Source organism: Podarcis muralis, chromosome 13, assembly GCF_964188315.1.
Source record: "Podarcis muralis chromosome 13, rPodMur119.hap1.1, whole genome shotgun sequence".
Taxonomy (NCBI): Eukaryota; Metazoa; Chordata; class Lepidosauria; order Squamata; family Lacertidae; genus Podarcis; species Podarcis muralis.
The window spans coordinates 28,818,121-28,835,870 of NC_135667.1; the positions used below are offsets into that span (position 1 = coordinate 28,818,121).

Consider the following 17,750-nt stretch of genomic DNA (forward strand, 5'->3'; position numbering starts at 1 on the left):
CAACAAGTCCTAATGGCCACCCCCACAACTCATAGCAGGCCAGTTCCATAAATTAACTCCACACTGTGCGAAGAAATGCTTTTCAGACCCACAGCACTCCTTCCTATCCTTGTGCCCTTAGAGCCGTGTTTCCCAAATTTGGGTCTCCGGCTGGTTTTCCCCAACTACAACTCCCATCATCCTTGACCCCGCTGGTCTTGCTAGCTTAGGGATGATGGGAGTTGTAGTCCAAAAACAACAGTACCTTAACATTCTCTGGGTAGTGAGCAATACGATTTGCAACATTAAAGAAAAATCCCTGGAAAAATGAAAAGCTTTTCACCTGGCACCCAAAGAATATACCGTATTTTTCGCTCTTTAAGACGCACCAGACCACAAGACGCACCTAGTTTTTGGAAGAGGTAAACAAGAAAAAAAATATTCTGAATCTCAGAAGCCAGAACAGCAAGAGGGATTGCTGCGCAGTGAAAGCAGCAATCCCTCTTGCTGTTCTGGCTTCTGGGATAGCTGCGCAGCCTGCATTCGCTCCATAAGACGCACACACATTTCCACTTACTTTTTAGGAGGGAAAAAGTGAGTCTTATAGAGCAAAAAATATGGTATATAAGATGTATAAGACTGAATCAGGTAAGTGTTGGAGATGTAATGAGACTGAGGGTACTTTCTATCATATATGCTGGACCTGTAAAAGGGTATTGGGAAATAATTCATAATGAACTGAAAAAAATGTTTAAAAGTACTTTTCCAAAAAAACAACAACAGAGTCCTTTTTGTTGGGGATAACTCAGACAAAAATTCCTAGGTGTTGGAAAAGGTTATTTATGTATGTCACTACTGTGGCTCGTGTTTCGTTAGCCCAAAAATGGAAAACGAGCGAAGTCCCGACTGGCAACTTAAACTGATGGAATACGCACAGCTTGCAGACCTAACGTATAGAATAACAGAACAAGAAGAACATAACGTTTAAAGAAGACTGGAGAATGTTTATTGAATATATGGGGGGGGAATTGTGTACATATGAAAACGTGGGCAGCATAATTAAGATAAATTCAACAGTGCAAATAAGTTTTGATGGATGTAATAATGGAATACAGAATGGTTTAGTTTATATAAAATGTGCAGGTGTTTATGCTGTGCAAAATGAACCATGGAAAGAGAGGAAGGGAAGTCATTGATATTTTAAGGTTGTTTAAGTGAATATTCTAAAAGGTAAAACAGAAATTTAATAAAAATTATATATCCATAGAGAGAGAGATTATATGCATGATATAAAAATGTTGTGTGTGTGTATGCATGATACGGGCATCCAGCAAGCCTCCCTAGGGAGGGCATTCCATGTTTCAACTCTCAGCGTGGGCTAGTTGAGGGAACTGGGGCATACGCGATTCAATTCTCTCCTCCTTTTCTTTCCTCCGCAGTTATTTCCTTACAAGCTTCTACACTAAATACGACCGGATACACTTCATCATCAACACCATCTCCTTGATGAGTGTCTTGATCCCCAAACTACCCCAACTGCATGGCGTACGCATCTTTGGGATTAACAAGTACTGAGCCCAGGTGTCTTTTATATTCCCTTCTGGTGAGCTGTGAGAGGCCAGCAACGTGAGAACCCTGTTTCCTTCGTTCCGGCTGCGTCTTCAGGATACACTTCCACACAATGGCTCCTTTTTAAAAATTTAATTTCTTTTTAAAATGAGCACATGTTGCGCAGGATTCCAAGATCCAACAGAGAAGGCAGACGGCTCAAACGATGCTTGAATCCTGGGTGTAGAGTTTAGCTTGGAAGAGAGACAAGGGCTGGGGGGGGAGCTTAAAACGTATTTATTATTATTATTGTTATTATTTTATTTTTCAAGAATCTGAAAATAGATGCAGACAACACTGAAATTTGAAAGGTACTCATAGCTTGCTCTCTGGGTAATGGAAGACATCCAGCCCAGAAGGCTTGGACAGGTATAGAAAGGTAGGAGCCTATGGCAAGGCGATGTTTAGGATGATAGCAAATGCACTTTAATATAAAGTTGTTCCCCTTTGGAGGGGAGTTGTGACTTGCTCATCGAAAGGGCTATATCAGAAATTTTGAGATGCACACTAGGTATAGATTTATTTGTGAGTTTGGAAACCTTAGCTGATCATTTATAAATACATTTTAATTATTTGGTAGGCAGTTGGGACAGATTCTCATTCTTTCTTGCAGGGGCATGAACCAGGTTTTCCCCCCCAGTTACAAAAGCAATGCTCTTCAGAGTCTTCTTTGAAAAGCCTTTGCCTATATATATATATATATCTCAAAGCTTTTCCCTCTCTGAGGTTGAGGGAGTGGGGAACTCCACATGGCAGGTTGAAAACACAACCCAGGGACGAGAAGAAAGAGGGAAGAAATGTTTTGACACTTGCCTTGCAGTGGTTGCCACATTTCGACAGTCGCAACTGCCTCATTGCGGCGTTTCTTCTGGATGGGAGAGCCAATGGCTGAAAGACCGGTCTCTTGAAGCATGGATGGCTTATTTTGACATTATACAGTAACGGCGGTGGAGAAGACACAAGATGAGGCCAAAGGACCCAGGCCCCATTTTCAGCATAAGTTGATTAGGGTTGGTTAGGTACCACTCTTCGTCGATTCATTTGCTGATTCATGCCAGCACTGGGGTTCAGAGAGAGCTATCTTGTTGCTGCCCTCTGTGATGTCTAACTGAGATGTTGCTTGTTTCCTGGGCAGCCTCCACCCATGTGGCTTAATGGGCTTTTGCTTTAGTGCCCCACTGTGTCAGAATAAAAAAACCCTCTATTGCTCTCTGTCACCTAGAATGCAGATATTTTGGTATACGTCTGACTGCTGGTTGGCCTGCTTCCTAAACACCGGTACAGCAAGGAGGAGGGTTTTCTCCTGCTAATGGATTAGTAAGTGGGTTTATTTCTTTCTGATGCTTCTGTTGGATTGGGGGGGGGGGCGGGCGGGAGACAGAAACAGACTCTGAGAGCTATAATACATTATGTCATGTAATCGCCAACAGCCTTTTAAGGTGCAGGCTGCAAATCAATCATGCGGACATCAAGAAAAACGTGTGTTAAGTTTTGATCATCAAGATCATAGGTATGTGAGTTTGGTTCTTCTTGTCAATGTTGTGTCCTGTAAAAAAACAAACAAACGATTTCCCTCCCCTTATCCACCCCGCCCCAGGAAATGCACACATTGCTAGCTAGGATATGAGTTTTATGATGGGATTTAAACAGCCTGAGTATTTCCTGGAATCTGTTTCTCAGGCTTGTTAGCTTGGCAACTGAAATGTTTCCTTACCCCACTAAACTGGGGAGGCATCTAAACATTTGAGGCCGGTGCCAATAATTCGTAAGCTGTTTTCCCAGCTTTAGAACTGTTTGGGACACTTCCCTGAAAGGAGGCGGAGGGCATTTTAAACACCACCTCTGCTTTTGGCAGTATCTAGAAGTGATGGCAGGGAAAGCCCACCTGGTTTCTCAACGGCCACATTAGCAGTGGTGATGCTGTTGGGCTTTGCAGCAAGCAGAGGTTCTGGGTTGGGCAAAGAGGTTTAAAAGCCTTCCACCAAGCCCAGTATCATTAAAGGGATGGGAGTTGCCCCCTTCTTTCTCTTCAGATGTCCTTCCCATTATCTGATTTGGTACAATCTACGTAATAAAACAGATGATTTTAGCTGAGGTTCCTGGATTGCAAGGGCTTGGACTAATTGACTCTTGGCCCCTTCCAACTCTACAGTTCTATGATTCTATCCCTATCCTTGACCAGCGGTTCAAGGCAGCTCAACAGACAAAAATAAAAGCCGCTTTACACCTGCAGCAAAAAATGTAAAGGACAGTTAAGTGGCTATCCGGGGAGGCAATGTGTACTAAAGTCCACAAAGCTTCAGAGACAATGATGCAAGAAACAAAGGAGATTGAAAATGTGGAGGCAGAGGTGGTGAACCTGCGGGACCTCCAGGTGTCGGGGGACTACAACTCCCATAATCCATGAACATAGGCCACGCCGGCTGTGGTTGATGGGAGCTGGAGTTGAATGGCACCTGGAGCATGTTCCCCACCCCCAGTATTGAAATAAATACAGTGGAGCAGTGTTTGGCACAGCTGCAGCCAAACGTTGCTTTTGGGCTTGTCACCTGTATGTTTTAGCAGCCTTTGTGACTAGTAATCTTGGAATCGAAGGTCAGGTTCTGGTGTACTTGGAGCTCTCCCTCCAGACACAACAGCGAAGAGCATCAGCCCTTGCAGTTTCCTGTCAGTCAGAGACCTTCTCGGTTGGCCAGGTAGAAGGACCAGGTCCTGGTGTCTACCTTTGGTTGCCTGACAGAGCAGGACCTTATTCCTGGTTACTCCTGAGGCTGTAGTTCCTTAACCTGATGGAAGTCATCTAGCCCTTGCCCTAGCCTAACAACTTGTCATGTTGTTGTTGTTTTGATTGGCACTGACAGTTATAATTAAGTGTAGATACGTGAGTTTGTGAATTAGGAAGGCGATAGTAGCTTCGAAATTACGGACAGGCAATATATACCACTGTTGATGATGACTGGTGTGGACCAGAGCTTGTCATCTAGGCACAGAGAGGGAGGCAGGGTCTTCCGGGTGTAATTCTTCTCTGAGAGAAGCAAGTGGCCTTCCCTGCTCAAGACACCTGCCAGCAAAGTGGGCTAAGAGGATTAACATTGTAAGCTTTTCACCCAAATCCCAGCGCTAAGATGCTTTGACCTCCGTTAGAGCCTGTATTTTTTAACTTCCTGTCTAAGGCAACTTGAAAGCAAGGTCCTTTTTAAAATATTCATGAAAAAGGAAGAAAACCAAATTTAACGAAATGTGAAAAATATACCGAGGCCGGGGAACAGACTTGGCATTGGGTTCTCAGAAAAGCGGGGGTAATAGGCATTTTAATTTTTCTTCTTCTTGAGTTCAGTTCAATTAGTAGCTTTTTCCAGCACCAGATCTCCCCATTCTACCTCCCATTCTTTATTCTGTAGAAGAAAAACAGCTACTAATATGTCAAAATAATAGTGGAATGCTGAACAACCACTTCCCAGTTTTCATCAATTCAGTGGAACCAGATGAGCCCAGGTTAAAAGTTGAAATTCAGCACCGATTTTAATAAATTTTAATCAAACGCACAATTTTAACCCCAGGTCTTGCTTTGATGAGGAAGCAAAAATACCGGGGGAGGGAAACAATCTGCTTCAACGTAGATTTCTGCAATAGAAGTTGTGCTCATTACTTGATGATACGTGTAACTCAATATATGGATAACTTAAAGGGCTTGTGTATTTTTTAGCACTATTCCAATATATAGGTGGTTAAGGCCTTAAACACAGATCTAAGTTGCACTCTTCCGAAAAACAGAATGTTCTTTTGCAAGGGTATAAATCAGTGCCCTACTAAAAAGGAAAAAATATAGAAAGAGCTCATTAGCACTATGTCTACACACCAGCCAATTTTCATGTCATTCATTGCTCTGCAAACTTCTGCTCCTACCACTTCGTTTTCATTATTCTGAGTACTGAGGGGATTGTTCAGAATAGCCCGTTCACCAGCCACAGTGCTCTCAAGGTATTCTAGGCCTGCCTTAGCAACCTGAAGTCCTCCAGATGTTTAGGATGTCCATCAGCCCCAGCCAACAGGGCCCAGAGCTCTAGGATGAAGGGAGTTGTAGAGCAACAACATCTGGAGAGTACCAAGTTGGGGAACCAGCTGTTCCAGGCCGTGTCTCCCGTTGTCAGTAAGAGTTCCTGTTACAGTTAAGCAAAGGGGGTGGGTTTAGCTTTATGAAAATCTAAACAAAACCCTTTACAATGTGAGCTGCCAGCTCACTCTTCTGCCAATAGTTATTGCTGCTAGAAAAGTGAGCTCTAAGAAAGCTTACGTTGTCCAGGCCAAAACCATATGAGAGAATCAGCTGGCAGATTGTTCCTTTACATTAAAAATATTAAATATTTGTAGAAACTTTCAAAACCAAGTGGAGAAAAAGAGAGCCTGGGCTGTGGTCAATCCTATATGCTCATTTGCTGAGGACTTGCTCAGTCCTGGCTTTGTCAAACAGAGCAAGCCCAGTTAATATGGCATGAAACCCATTTGTTTTCCATACTCCCCAATGAAGCTGCTTCTTGGTGCTGACACGAGAGTTCATGCAGTTTCCTTGTTGACCACTTTCTGTAACTCGGTACTGTAGAAAGAGCTGCTTTGCTAAGTCTTGGCGCTCTCCATAAAGAAGAAGGTTTCTGTATACTATAAAATTTAATAGTTGTGGTTTCTGTGGGCAGCAGAACTTATTAGAGACGATGCACCATCCTATCATTTTTAATAATTTGGAATCACTTCTATCAGTAAATTGTTCCCCTGTGTGTGTCCCTAATGGAATCTCCCTGGCAGAGGGCAGGGGACATGCATAACTAAGGATGGCAGGGGACTGGGGAGGTATAATTGTCTTGGCTGAGTTGTGTTTTAACCAACCCAATTAGGCCCACTGGGCCTTTTACGAAGAGCCCCAAATCCGTCCTCAGTTTGCCTTGGGAGCAAACAGAGATTGAGCCCTTCCTGCTCTTCTAAAGGAGGTGCTGGGCGGGCGGGCGATAGCATGCTCCCTTTAATTCACTGTCCCAAAGGCCAATCTCTTCCACCAGCACCCTAGTAATCATTTTGAAGGGGACTCAGAAAGCAGTGCACCATTTGCAATATTGTCTCGGGGCCACAAATCTCTCCCCACCCTACATGGCTTTACGGGATAAATAAATGCTCTCCATCATTGAAGTGGTGAGTGGAGAGGATGGGATTTCCCACACAAATGTTGCATGTGAACACATTTCTCTTGGAATAATTGTAGGTACCAAGGCTGCTTTGCCCAGGCTGGCGTAATTAAGGTATAAAATGCATCTTGAGCCTGGTGCATCTCAGAGACTGAGCAGAAAGGCCATGCACTGTCTAGGGTTTCTGTTGTCAGGTTCTGTGATTAGTGCAGGAACAATCTGAAACATGGGCCTGTGGTGGTCAAAGCTTCAAGTTATACTAAAATCATGCTTGGCATTTCCCATGTGTATGCAATAAAAAGCTGAGGTTTACCCCTTCTCCCATGTGCTACTATCCTCCTGAAAATTACCCCTCTGTGAAGTTGACCCCCCCCCAAGCTGCCATTATCTGCAAACAGCAGCTTCAGGCAAGAAGTGTGTTTTCAGTGATTGAATGGTGCAGTAAATTGCACCCCCTTCCCTGCATTATGGTCCCTATCTGGAATCACTCCTTCTCGCACACAAAATAAATAGATTGTAAATAAAAAGACACGGGGAATCTCAACACGGGATTCAAGGACTTAATGTAGCATGTTGATAGAAAGAAAATATGGAGCCTATCTGAAACAAATCAAGGTTTTCTTGTGGCTTTTGACGTGGACACTATGGGGTCTGTGAACACCCAGGACAATGCACAGAGCAGCCTAGAATAAATGAACTTTATTACGGTCACAGGCCAGGATAAAACACAGAGCAGCCTAGAGGAGAACAACCCCACTCCTAGCAAGCAGCTTCCATAGCGTGCAGGTTCCACGGAGCAGACTGAGTAGCTGTGTGCTTTGTGCCAAGTCTGGAGCCAAAGTGCTGGCAGATACCTAGAACAGGTGGACCTCCTGGCCCTGATGGGCACCAACTTGCATCACCCTTGACCAATGGTCAGGGTGATAATGGGGGTTGTAGTTCAGCAGTACCTGGAGGTCTGTAGGTTCCCCCTCCCTGGGCTAGAGCAGATGATCAGGGCAGAAATAGTTTCTCAGAGCGGAGTGTAGCAGGTGTGAAACGATTTGCAGCAGAACTGGATTTGTTATTTGATGATCATCTAACGGTCAACAGAGTTGCTAGTGTCCCTACTCAAATTGCCTGCGGTTCCTTCCTCCAACCGGCACCTAGGGTGGCTTGGTGAGTAGGGAATCTGTGCCTGAACGGCTGTGCTCCTGATCTGATCCCTACAACAACAACAACAAGGCTGTTCCTGATCATGAGAACCTTTGTAGCAGCAGAAGTAATGATGGAACACGCAATCGCGCAATGGCCCACTCAAAGATCAGTGGAAAGGAAGCAACGTCTTTCCAAGTTGCCACAAGAAAGTTTTGCTCAAAATAAGTAGAACTGGGTTGTGGGGCTGCAAATGGCCTGCTCCCACCCAGATTTTTGTACCAGGTAAAGCATAGTATCATATGGGCAGGTCACGTATATGTGACCATGCAGGGAACAGTGTAACAATGATTAAAGGGTCCCTGCCAAAGGGGCATATGTAGCATTTCTGGAACTCCAGAAATGGAAGGAAAAGGGAAAAGACCAATGAGCTCTTTTCACGACTTAACAGCAAGGTGCTGTGTTTACTACAGGAGCTAATACTTGTGGGTTTAATTGCTAATTTGGCATCAATTGGTTGGTGAGGTCTAGGTTTTTCTCTTAGCTTTATAGGCTGTTTACTTCATAAGGGTTTAATTTTAAAAAAAAACAATAACTATTTTAAAGGTATGGTAGTAAGCTCTTTAGGAGGGCATGGTAGCTGAGTTGTTGCCACAAACTGCATTTTATGATATGTCTGTGGATTGTTCTTTAATTGTAGTGAATTAACCTATTGTATTGATTTACCATTATCTGTGAAATATAATTTTTAGAATGTAAGTGTGAATGTTCTTTTCAGTGAGTGTTAAATGTTTTACACCTTTGTGTCGAACATAGAATTACGGTTGTGTTGGTTTTATTTTTTTTATCTTCTTTTGTTTTCTGGATTTGCTCTCGTTTTGTCGTGTACATGTGAGAAAAGAAAACTTTCATCTGGAGAACTTTCTAAGACAAAGTGTGAATATTATTTTTATGAGTCCTTTCTACAGTATTCAAAGACAAACCAATTAAAAAAAATCAGTATTCATGTAATATATCTTGAATGTATTCCTTGAATCTGTACAAATATAAAAAAAGCTCTAATGTGTCAATGAGCACTGTCCTGCTCTTCCCCTGAGTAGGGGAGGATGCCTGAAAAAGACAATGGTGTTTTGACATTGCGTTGAAGGTTCTTGGCTGCTTCCAGATCAGGGCCTTTTTGAGTCGTTTTTCATCCTAATGATAGTGACGTGGGAAGCTGCCTTATACCGAGTCAGATCATTGGCCCACCCAGCTCCGTATTGTTTATACCAGTGTATCCCAAACTTGAGTCTTCAGTTGGTTTTGAACTACAACTCCCATCATCCCTAGCTAGTAGGACTAATGGTCAGAGATGATGGGAACTGTAGTCCAAAAACAGCCGGAGACCCCAAGTTTAGGAAACACTGGTTTATACTGACAGGCAGAAGCTTTCCAGGATTTCAGGGAGGGGTCTTTTTCTAGCCTGACCTGGAATTGCCATAGGAGCTTCTCAATGCAATGCAGATGCCCTACCTCTGAGGTAAATACAGATGGACCCAACGACTCTTCCCCCTCACACATCTTTTGGCAACTTGCTTGCTCTGTCTCTCTACAAGTCATCACCATTTAACACACACACAAAAATCAAGGCACAAAGCACTTGCACATTAGTACCCATTTTTTCAAAATGTGGAAAAGCAACCCATCCAACACAAGTGGTAGAGGAGCCTGTGAGGAAGGAAGGAATGGCAGACTTGCTGCAGCCTTACTGAATGAGGAGATTTGTTGCTGGCACAGAACATCTGAGGGAATCAAGAAGAGCATTGATAAAGACCACCGAAATTTCTCAGGGGAAAGGAACGCCTTTCGAGTTTTCGCTGGGTTTTCCTGAAGAGCCAAATTTTGTGGTGCGCTTGAAGGTTCCGCTGAGGAAAATTGCCTTTCAGTCAGGCAGCCAATATATTTTTATTCTGCCAGGCTTTTAAGATTTTTTTAAAAACTGTGTTTAAATTATCCTCCTTTTTATGCTGCCTTTCAGCAATCCTTTTAAGATATTCTTCTCAGTTGTTATTGTATATATTTGTTGTAACCCACCTTGGGTCACTCTGAGGGCCAATAGGCAGCATATAAATGTTATCTTACAAGAGCCCAAGTAATTTTTTTTTTTGGGGGGGGGGACAATAAAAATAGGCTTTTAAGTTTTAAATTGATAATAAAAAGTATGAAATGCCACAAAGAATGCACAATATTATATTCTTGCTCTTGATCTTTCATGTTTAAAAGGAAGAGGCAGTTTAGAAACTGTTATTTGGTATAGACACACCTCTCCAAGAGAAATTAATAATTGGAGCTGCTGTTGTAGTTAATAGGCAATTACTTATTCCACACTAAAGAGTCATTTTGTCAACATTATTCTATGCACGGAAAATAAAAACAAATAACGTTACAGTTGCTATCAAAAGAAGGCACCCTTCTCCTAGCTTTCAGTATAATGAGCTTCTCAGCATGACTATATTCAAGCAAAACTCTTAGGAATCAACTGTCACAATGTGAGTGAAAACTTTATAAAGGCAATGATGCTAATACGAAATGAGACAACATACAATTTCAGTGCCTGCAATCTCCCCATCAACTGCAGGAGTTTCAGATATTAAGAGTAAATTCATTAGCTTAAAGCCACCATTCTTTAGTCTGTCAGCATAACTATCTCAAATGAGTTATGCAATTTGAGTGAACAGAGTTAGGTTTAGGATGATTCAAGTTCCAGGACAAAATTCTACTCCAGCTCAAGATACTGTATACCTACGCAAATTTCCTCACCATCATGCACCTAAATGATCATGACAACATTCAAATGCCTCCTGTGAAATATGCTACGGTTTGAATTCTTCAGAACTTATCAGCTTTAAGGGAGAAAATCATAAAACCTCGGGGACAATATGCTGATATTTATAAATAAAGCAAATCTTTCTTTTTTTAAAAAAACTAATGTTACTACCCCCCACCATTAATAATAATAATAATAATTTATTCCCAGGGGTTGACAGCCTTGAGCATGCTCAGTTCCAACTTTTCTGTGGAAACTTTTGGGCCACCAGGTGGCAGCCACATAAGCATATCTTACAGCCACCAGTAAGAAGAGTTTGGATTTGATATCCCACTTTATCACTACCCGAAGGAGTCTCAAAGCGGCTAACATTCTCCTTTCCCTTCCTCCCCCACAACAAATACTCTGTAAGGTGAGTGGGGCTGAGAGACTTCAGAGAAGTGTGACTGGCCCAAGGTCACCCAGCAGCTGCATGTGGAGGAGCGGGGAAGCGAACCCGTTTCACCAAATTAGGAGTCCACCGCTCTTAATCCCTACAAGTAAGGCAGATCCTCCTCGCCTGTCATTTCCGGTCCATCTCACTCACCTTCCAAGTGGGTCACCAACTTCTAAGAATGAAGAAGCAGCTTCTGTGTCCGCTCTTTTTCTTCACACACACACAGCTATGGCGCTCTGCCTCTGCAGAGTTACTGCTGTGGACCATATGTGAAACCCCAGATGACGGATCCCATTATAGTTGGCCACTGGCCATGCCTATTGGGGCTGATGAGACTTGCAGCCCAGGGACTTCTGGCAGGCCATGGGCTAGCCTCCGCTGTTCTATACCAAATGGAGGGTCCCTTATCCTGTACCCTGTTCCCACTTCCCAGGTTCCTCCCCTGGTGCTGCAAAGAAAGAAGGATGGAAACTTGACCCAGAACTCTCCTTTTAGGAAAGAGGATGCACTGCAACATTTTGCTGCCCAGCCCGCTACCTCCATGTCCATGTCATTTTCAGTAGGCCTACTCAGTTTTGCGCAGAGCATTCTTGCACCAGACATAAATTTTCAGTTGTGCTGGTCTTTCCCTTCTTGTTTCCTGGCGGTGTCTTGTTTTGCTGCATACGCAAAAGACAAAATCAATCTTCCAACACGGTATGAGTTCTATTTTTCATCATCTCTTTCACAGTGAGGCAATGAAATAAAAAATATACATGAAATGTCCTATCTATAGTTCGTTTGTTTGCTACATTTTTATCCCACCTTTCGTCCAGGGTGGTGTACATAGTTCCCCACCCCCCATTTTATACTTACAACAACAGGTTAGGTTAGGCTGAGAGAGGCAGTGATTGGCCCAAGGTTCATGGCCAAGTGGCGATTTGAACCCAGGTCCATCCAGCACTCTAACCACTGCCTCAGGCCGTACTTCTGTAATTGAGGAGATAATTTTGCTTGGTCCACAGACCAGAATTGTGAAATCGGGTGTTGCAGCAAACCACCTTATTTCCCTATAAAAATTACAGTATGGGAGAATGTGAGCAAATGTTTCAACTGAGCCACTTTTGAAAGGACAAAGTGTCAGATGCCAAGGTGGCTCAGTAAATTGACCTCCCATAATTGCCAACATAATTGCCAACAAAGGTCCGTATAGTTAAAGCTATGGTTTTCCCGGTAGTGATGTATGGAAGTGAGAGCTGGACCATAAAGAAGGCTGATCGCCGAAGAATTGATGCTTTTGAATTATGGTGCTGGAGGAGACTCTTGAGAGTCCCATGGACTGCAAGAAGATCAAACCTCTCCATTCTTAAGGAAATCAGCCCTGAATGCTCACTGGAATGACAGATCCTAAAGCTGAGACTCCAACACTTTGGCCACCTCATGAGAAGAGAAGACTCCCTGGAAAAGGCCCTGATGTTGGGAAAGATGGAGGGCACAAGGAGAAGGGGCCGACAGAGGACGAGATGGTTGGACAGTGTTCTTGAAGCTACTAACATGAGTTTGACCAAACTGCAGGAGGCAGTGAAAGACAGGAATGCCTGGCGTGCTCTGGTCCATGGGGTCATGAAGAGTCAGACACGACTAAACGACTAAACAACAACAATTGCTGATGGCAAAGCATTGGGGAAGTGCTATATGAAAACAAGCAGTACAACAGAATTTCCTTCCTATTTTATAACATTAAGAGAGTTGCTGGGGAAATAATGCAATTGCAAAATAATGCTATTTTACAGCAGTTATTCATGTCTTCTGTATCACTTCTCCCTCACAATTTTGCCAGCTGACTTGTTTCCTTCTTCCTCTGTACTAGTCAAGAGTCTATTTTACACCATTTATAAAAATGTCATGACTTAGCATGGGGGGGAGGAGAGAGTTGATTCAGCTCACATTTAAATCCAAATGCTGTATATCAAATCTGCACTTTCCAAAATAACATGATAGCTGAGTTTTCCAACCAACCACCTTTTCCCCCAAAAAATGCATCATATTAGGTGAAAGTCTTTGCAAAAAAGGAACACAAATGTGTAATCACACAAAAAGTATGTTGATTAGAAGAAATTCACACTAAAACAGGCCTAGGCAAACTCCCATCATCCCTAGCTAACAGGACCAGTGGTCAGGGATGATGGGAACTGTAGTCCCAAACATCTGGAGGGCTGGAGTTTGCCTATGCCTGCACTAAAATGTTGAAGTAGTTTTCATGGGGATTTTTTTTAAAAAACAATAATCACAAATGTAGAGAAATGTAATTAAGACTTGTAAAATGAGAAACAGAGAAGCAAAACTGATGGATTGTTGCATCCGTAGGCATGACTCACAAATTTACTTCACCTAATTTCTCAAAGTTGTGTCTCATGTTCCCTTGGAAAGTTGAGAAACACTTGCACAAGGCTGAGGAATGCAGAGCTGCCACCAAACTGTGCTGAAAGCAAAACTTTAAGGAGGATTTGAGCCTGCCATTTTTGTAGCATGTCTTTTAAAATTAATTCTTAAATTTCCACTAAATGCATTTTTTGTTTGTTTAAGTGCCATCGCACAAGTATTTTTAAAGGATTTTGAAAGGCGTATGTAATAAAACACTTTGCCACAAATGAACAGACTGGTTAAAAATCACCTAAATTTGCCATAGTAAAGGTAAAGGTAAAGGTACCCCTGCCCGTACGGGCCAGTCTTGCCAGACTCTGGGGTTGTGCGCCCATCTCACTCAAGAGGCCGGGGGCCAGCGCTGTCCGAAGACACTTCCGGGTCACGTGGCCAGCGTGACGAAGCTGCTCCGGCGAACCAGAGCCGCACACGGAAACGCCGTTTACCTTCCCGCTAGAAAGCGGTCCCTATTTATCTACTTGCACCCGGGGGTGCTTTCGAACTGCTAGGTTGGCAGGCGCTGGGACCGAGCAACGGGAGCGCGCCCTGCCGCGGGGATTCAAACCACTGACCTTTCGATCGGCAAGCCCTAGGCGCTGAGGCCTTTACCCACAGCGCCACCCGCGTCCCTAAAATTTTTTTGCCATACATGCTGCTAAAAAGGTGTTGGCTAGAAAGGTAATAGTGGACCGCAGGGTTCAGCCAACCCAACGTGTCACTGAACACATCAAAACACTCTTTTCGGACAGAGGAGTAGCACTGAGGCAGCCAACGTCTGCAGAGTTTGCACTGCTTTTCCATTCTGTGACTCCCAAAAATGAGATATTGTGACTTGTAAAACAAAAGAAAATAAAAAGCAGCAGAAGGAAAACAAAAGAGAAAAAATGATTTTATGACCATGCAATGTGGATCAACAAAGAGTAGCCATTCTAAGGCATATGGCTAGTATGGAAGCCTCCTTTATTAGATAAACAACAGATAGGTTGAAAACAATGGGTGTTGAGAGAGTTGGCAGGGACCTGATCAATCCGTTGCTGAATGATGTTCACATGCATTCCCCTCCCCGATTCCGCTGTTGCCTTTGGCCAAACAGGCATTGAAAGTTGGTGTGGGACTACGAGAACCTCTCTGACTAGAGGCAAGGCTGGGATGAACTAAATTTGTCGGTACCATGATAGCCCTGCTATATTACTTTCCACTCTGTTACGGTGAGGGGCAAACCCCTATCATCATTAGCTAACTCTAGTAACCTTGCACAGCAATTCTTTCCCTGAAGTGAAGCAAGATTTTTATTGTAACTGCTATAATCCTTTTTCTTACCAGAGCCAGAAGGAAGGATTGTGAAATCACTGCTACGGTTGATGGTAGCTCAAAAGCCCAAGGTTTCATCAGCGTGGGAAGGGGAGAAGTGGAACTAAAATGCACAGCATTGAGATAAAGGTTAACACCAGCTTGGTCTTACTTCACTGCTACTTGCTGTGATTGATGGAAGTATATAATTCCTAGATTTCATAAGCATGGAAAGAGTGAAACCACATTTCACAGTTGAAATAATGAGGGGGGGGGGGGCGTTTCGAAAGCCTGGTATCAGCACACTGTGCTATAAATGCAAGCCAGAACTGGAAGGGCAAAGCAGAGAGGCCAAGACAATGGTACCAGTTTTTAAAAGTGATCTATTAATTCCATCTACTCCAGAGCTCTCGGTCATACAACACATTCAGGGATATAGTTGCCGAAGACAGTTATTGCATCAGCCTAGTAGCACAGAGGGATAGCAGAGAGCAGCAATGGTGGACTGCTTCTTTTGGCTTGCTGCAGACATTTTGCCCCCAAATATCTCTTTCCTTAAAGTTCTTACAGTTTTCCTGCCTCTAGTCCTCCAGTCCTCTCTCTCCATTTACTCTGCCCAAAGTTGAGTGACAGGCAAGCTGTTTGGCCTGATTACAAGGCTTTCCAGCCTTATTGGAATGCCCTTGCCCTTTCTGGAAATTCCACGATGCAATTTGAGCCCGCTGATGCTTTGCTTATTTATCACAAGCTTCCAAGTAGATAGCTCACCTCTTGGCTTCTCAAAAGCAAAATCTTGTTTACCAGAGATAAGCTGCTAAAAGCTATCGATGGCTAAGAAGAGCTTCACTCATTTGTTCAGCTTGCGATTACATTAAAAATAGTAATGTTATATGGATAATAAAAGTATAAGGGTAATGTATACATGAGTATCAGACATATTGTACAAAATAATATCTGGCTGATTATGGTCTCTGCCTCTTATTTTGGGCAGGGACCTGCCTGCTTCTCTGTGATGCTTGCTTTGGAGAGTGCTAGGTCCTCCTCTGAAGAGGATTTCTCTAAGAGGGACACTTCAGTTACAGAGTGTACAGATTTGAAAGGTTCAGAATGCCATCTTGTTTCAAAGTGCTACACCATCCTAGGAACACGTAGACCAAAACTTGTCCCTTAATCTCAGAAACAAGTCCATGCCAAATTTGGTTACGATATCCTAAGAGGTGTTCCGAATGCATAGACAACAGACAGACAGACAGACAGACAGACAGACAGACTGATTGATTTATAAAACCTTTCCAAAATATAGAGATAATATAGAAAGATTAACATTTTAGTCCCTTAGAGTTAGGAATAACACTTTCTTTATTTCTTTTTTTTTAAATTGCCCAGTAGAGCTTTTTATTTCTTCACTATCTGAATGACATCTTCATCCTCCAAGGTATGATCCTTTCCAACTTTCTGTGGGTTGTGCTTGACCGATGAGCCCCACACAAGTGCATATTTAAACTCTTTAATCAGGTTTTTGTGGATCTTCATGCAGAAATCCTCCACTGTGGTCCGAGAGTAAGGCAAGACTACAGGAGAGCTGTAATCTGGTAGCTGCCCTTTGGGCTTTGTGTAAATTCGCACAAGTTTTAGGTAGTCCCAGATCTTCTCCAAGAGGTCATCAAAGTTCCACCGGTGGTGAGCAGAGATTGGAACACAGTGAGGCACTTTGTAAATTATGTCTAGTTCCTCAAGGGAGATCTGGTTAATTTTGTTCAGCACATAAATGCATGGGATGTAAACTCTGTTTCCTTCAACCACATCGATGAGGTCGTCTGCAGTAACATCACTACGCAGCATGACATCAGCATTGTGAATTTTATACTCCGCCAAGATGCTCTTCACAGTTTCAGTATCCAGCTCACTCTGTGGGCAGGTGGCTGTGAGATTGATGCCTCCTTTGTCTTTCTTCTTAAAGCCAATGTTGGGAGGTTTGCTGTTCAGTCGGATCCCAAAGCCCTCAAGCTCATTCTCAATTATCTTCTTGTGTCCCAGGGGCTTCAGGACATCCAGGACTATCAGAATAAGGTTGCAGGTTCGAGCAACTGCAATGACCTGGCGACCACGACCTTTCCCGTCTTTTGCACCCTCAATAATTCCTGGAAGATCCAGAAGCTGTATTTTTGCTCCTTTGTATCGAATCACACCAGGCACCGTGGTCAGCGTGGTAAACTCATAGGCAGCGACCTCCAAGTAGACTCCAGCAAGGTTGCTCAGCAAAGTGGATTTCCCCAAGGATGGGAAGCCCACAAAACCAATTCGGGCATCGCCAGTCTTTGCAACATCAAAACCTTCTCCTGGACCACCCCCTCCACCTCCCTTCGGGGTGATGAGCTCTCGGCGCAGTTTGGCCAGCCCCAGATGGTGAGCTGTGGCCTTATTCTTCTGTGTGTGGGCCATCTCGGCCTCTATCTCGGCGATCTTGGCCAACGTCGTGCTCATGATGGCGGTGGCGGCGACAGCGGTGCCTCACGGACGGCTCTCCTCAGGCCTGTGGCCAGGAATAACACTTTCCATTCCAACATTTCTCAGTAACTTCAAGGGATGCAGACCCACAGAGAAAATCAAGCTCCACCCTCTATGCCTCCAGCCATTTTTAAAATTTGGGTTTTCGGCTTTATCCAATTGATTTAACACCGATGAGATAAGCGAACAAGCACGTCTGCAGATATTCTTGAACTACAACTTCCATCCTCCCTTCAGTGGCGTAGCGTGGGTTGTCAGCACCCGGGGCAAGGCAAGTAATTTGCGCCCCCTAACCTGTGGATTTGCGCCCCCTAACCCGTGGATTTGCGCCCCCTAACCTGTGGATTTGCCCTAACCCCAGATGTTGCGCCCGGTGCGGCCGGCCCACCCTGCACCCCCCACGCTACGCCAC

General features: G+C 43.8%; 1 protein-coding gene and 1 pseudogene across 3 annotated transcripts in view; one reads left to right on the forward strand and one right to left on the reverse strand.

The window, feature by feature from the left end:
* ORMDL3 (ORMDL sphingolipid biosynthesis regulator 3) overlaps nt 1-8,906 on the forward strand; it is a 32,479-nt gene extending 23,573 nt beyond the window's left edge. For all 3 annotated transcript variants that reach the window (XM_028702741.2, XM_028702743.2, XM_028702742.2), the window contains one exon: nt 1,419-8,906. In XM_028702741.2, coding sequence (XP_028558574.1) covers nt 1,419-1,554 — 136 coding nt within the window. In that variant the 3' untranslated portion in view covers nt 1,555-8,906. The remainder of the gene's footprint in view (nt 1-1,418) is intronic.
* Nucleotides 8,907-16,208: 7,302 nt separating this feature from the next.
* LOC114581993 (developmentally-regulated GTP-binding protein 1 pseudogene) lies at nt 16,209-17,380 on the reverse strand (annotated as a pseudogene).
* Between the last annotated feature and the right edge of the window lie 370 nt (nt 17,381-17,750).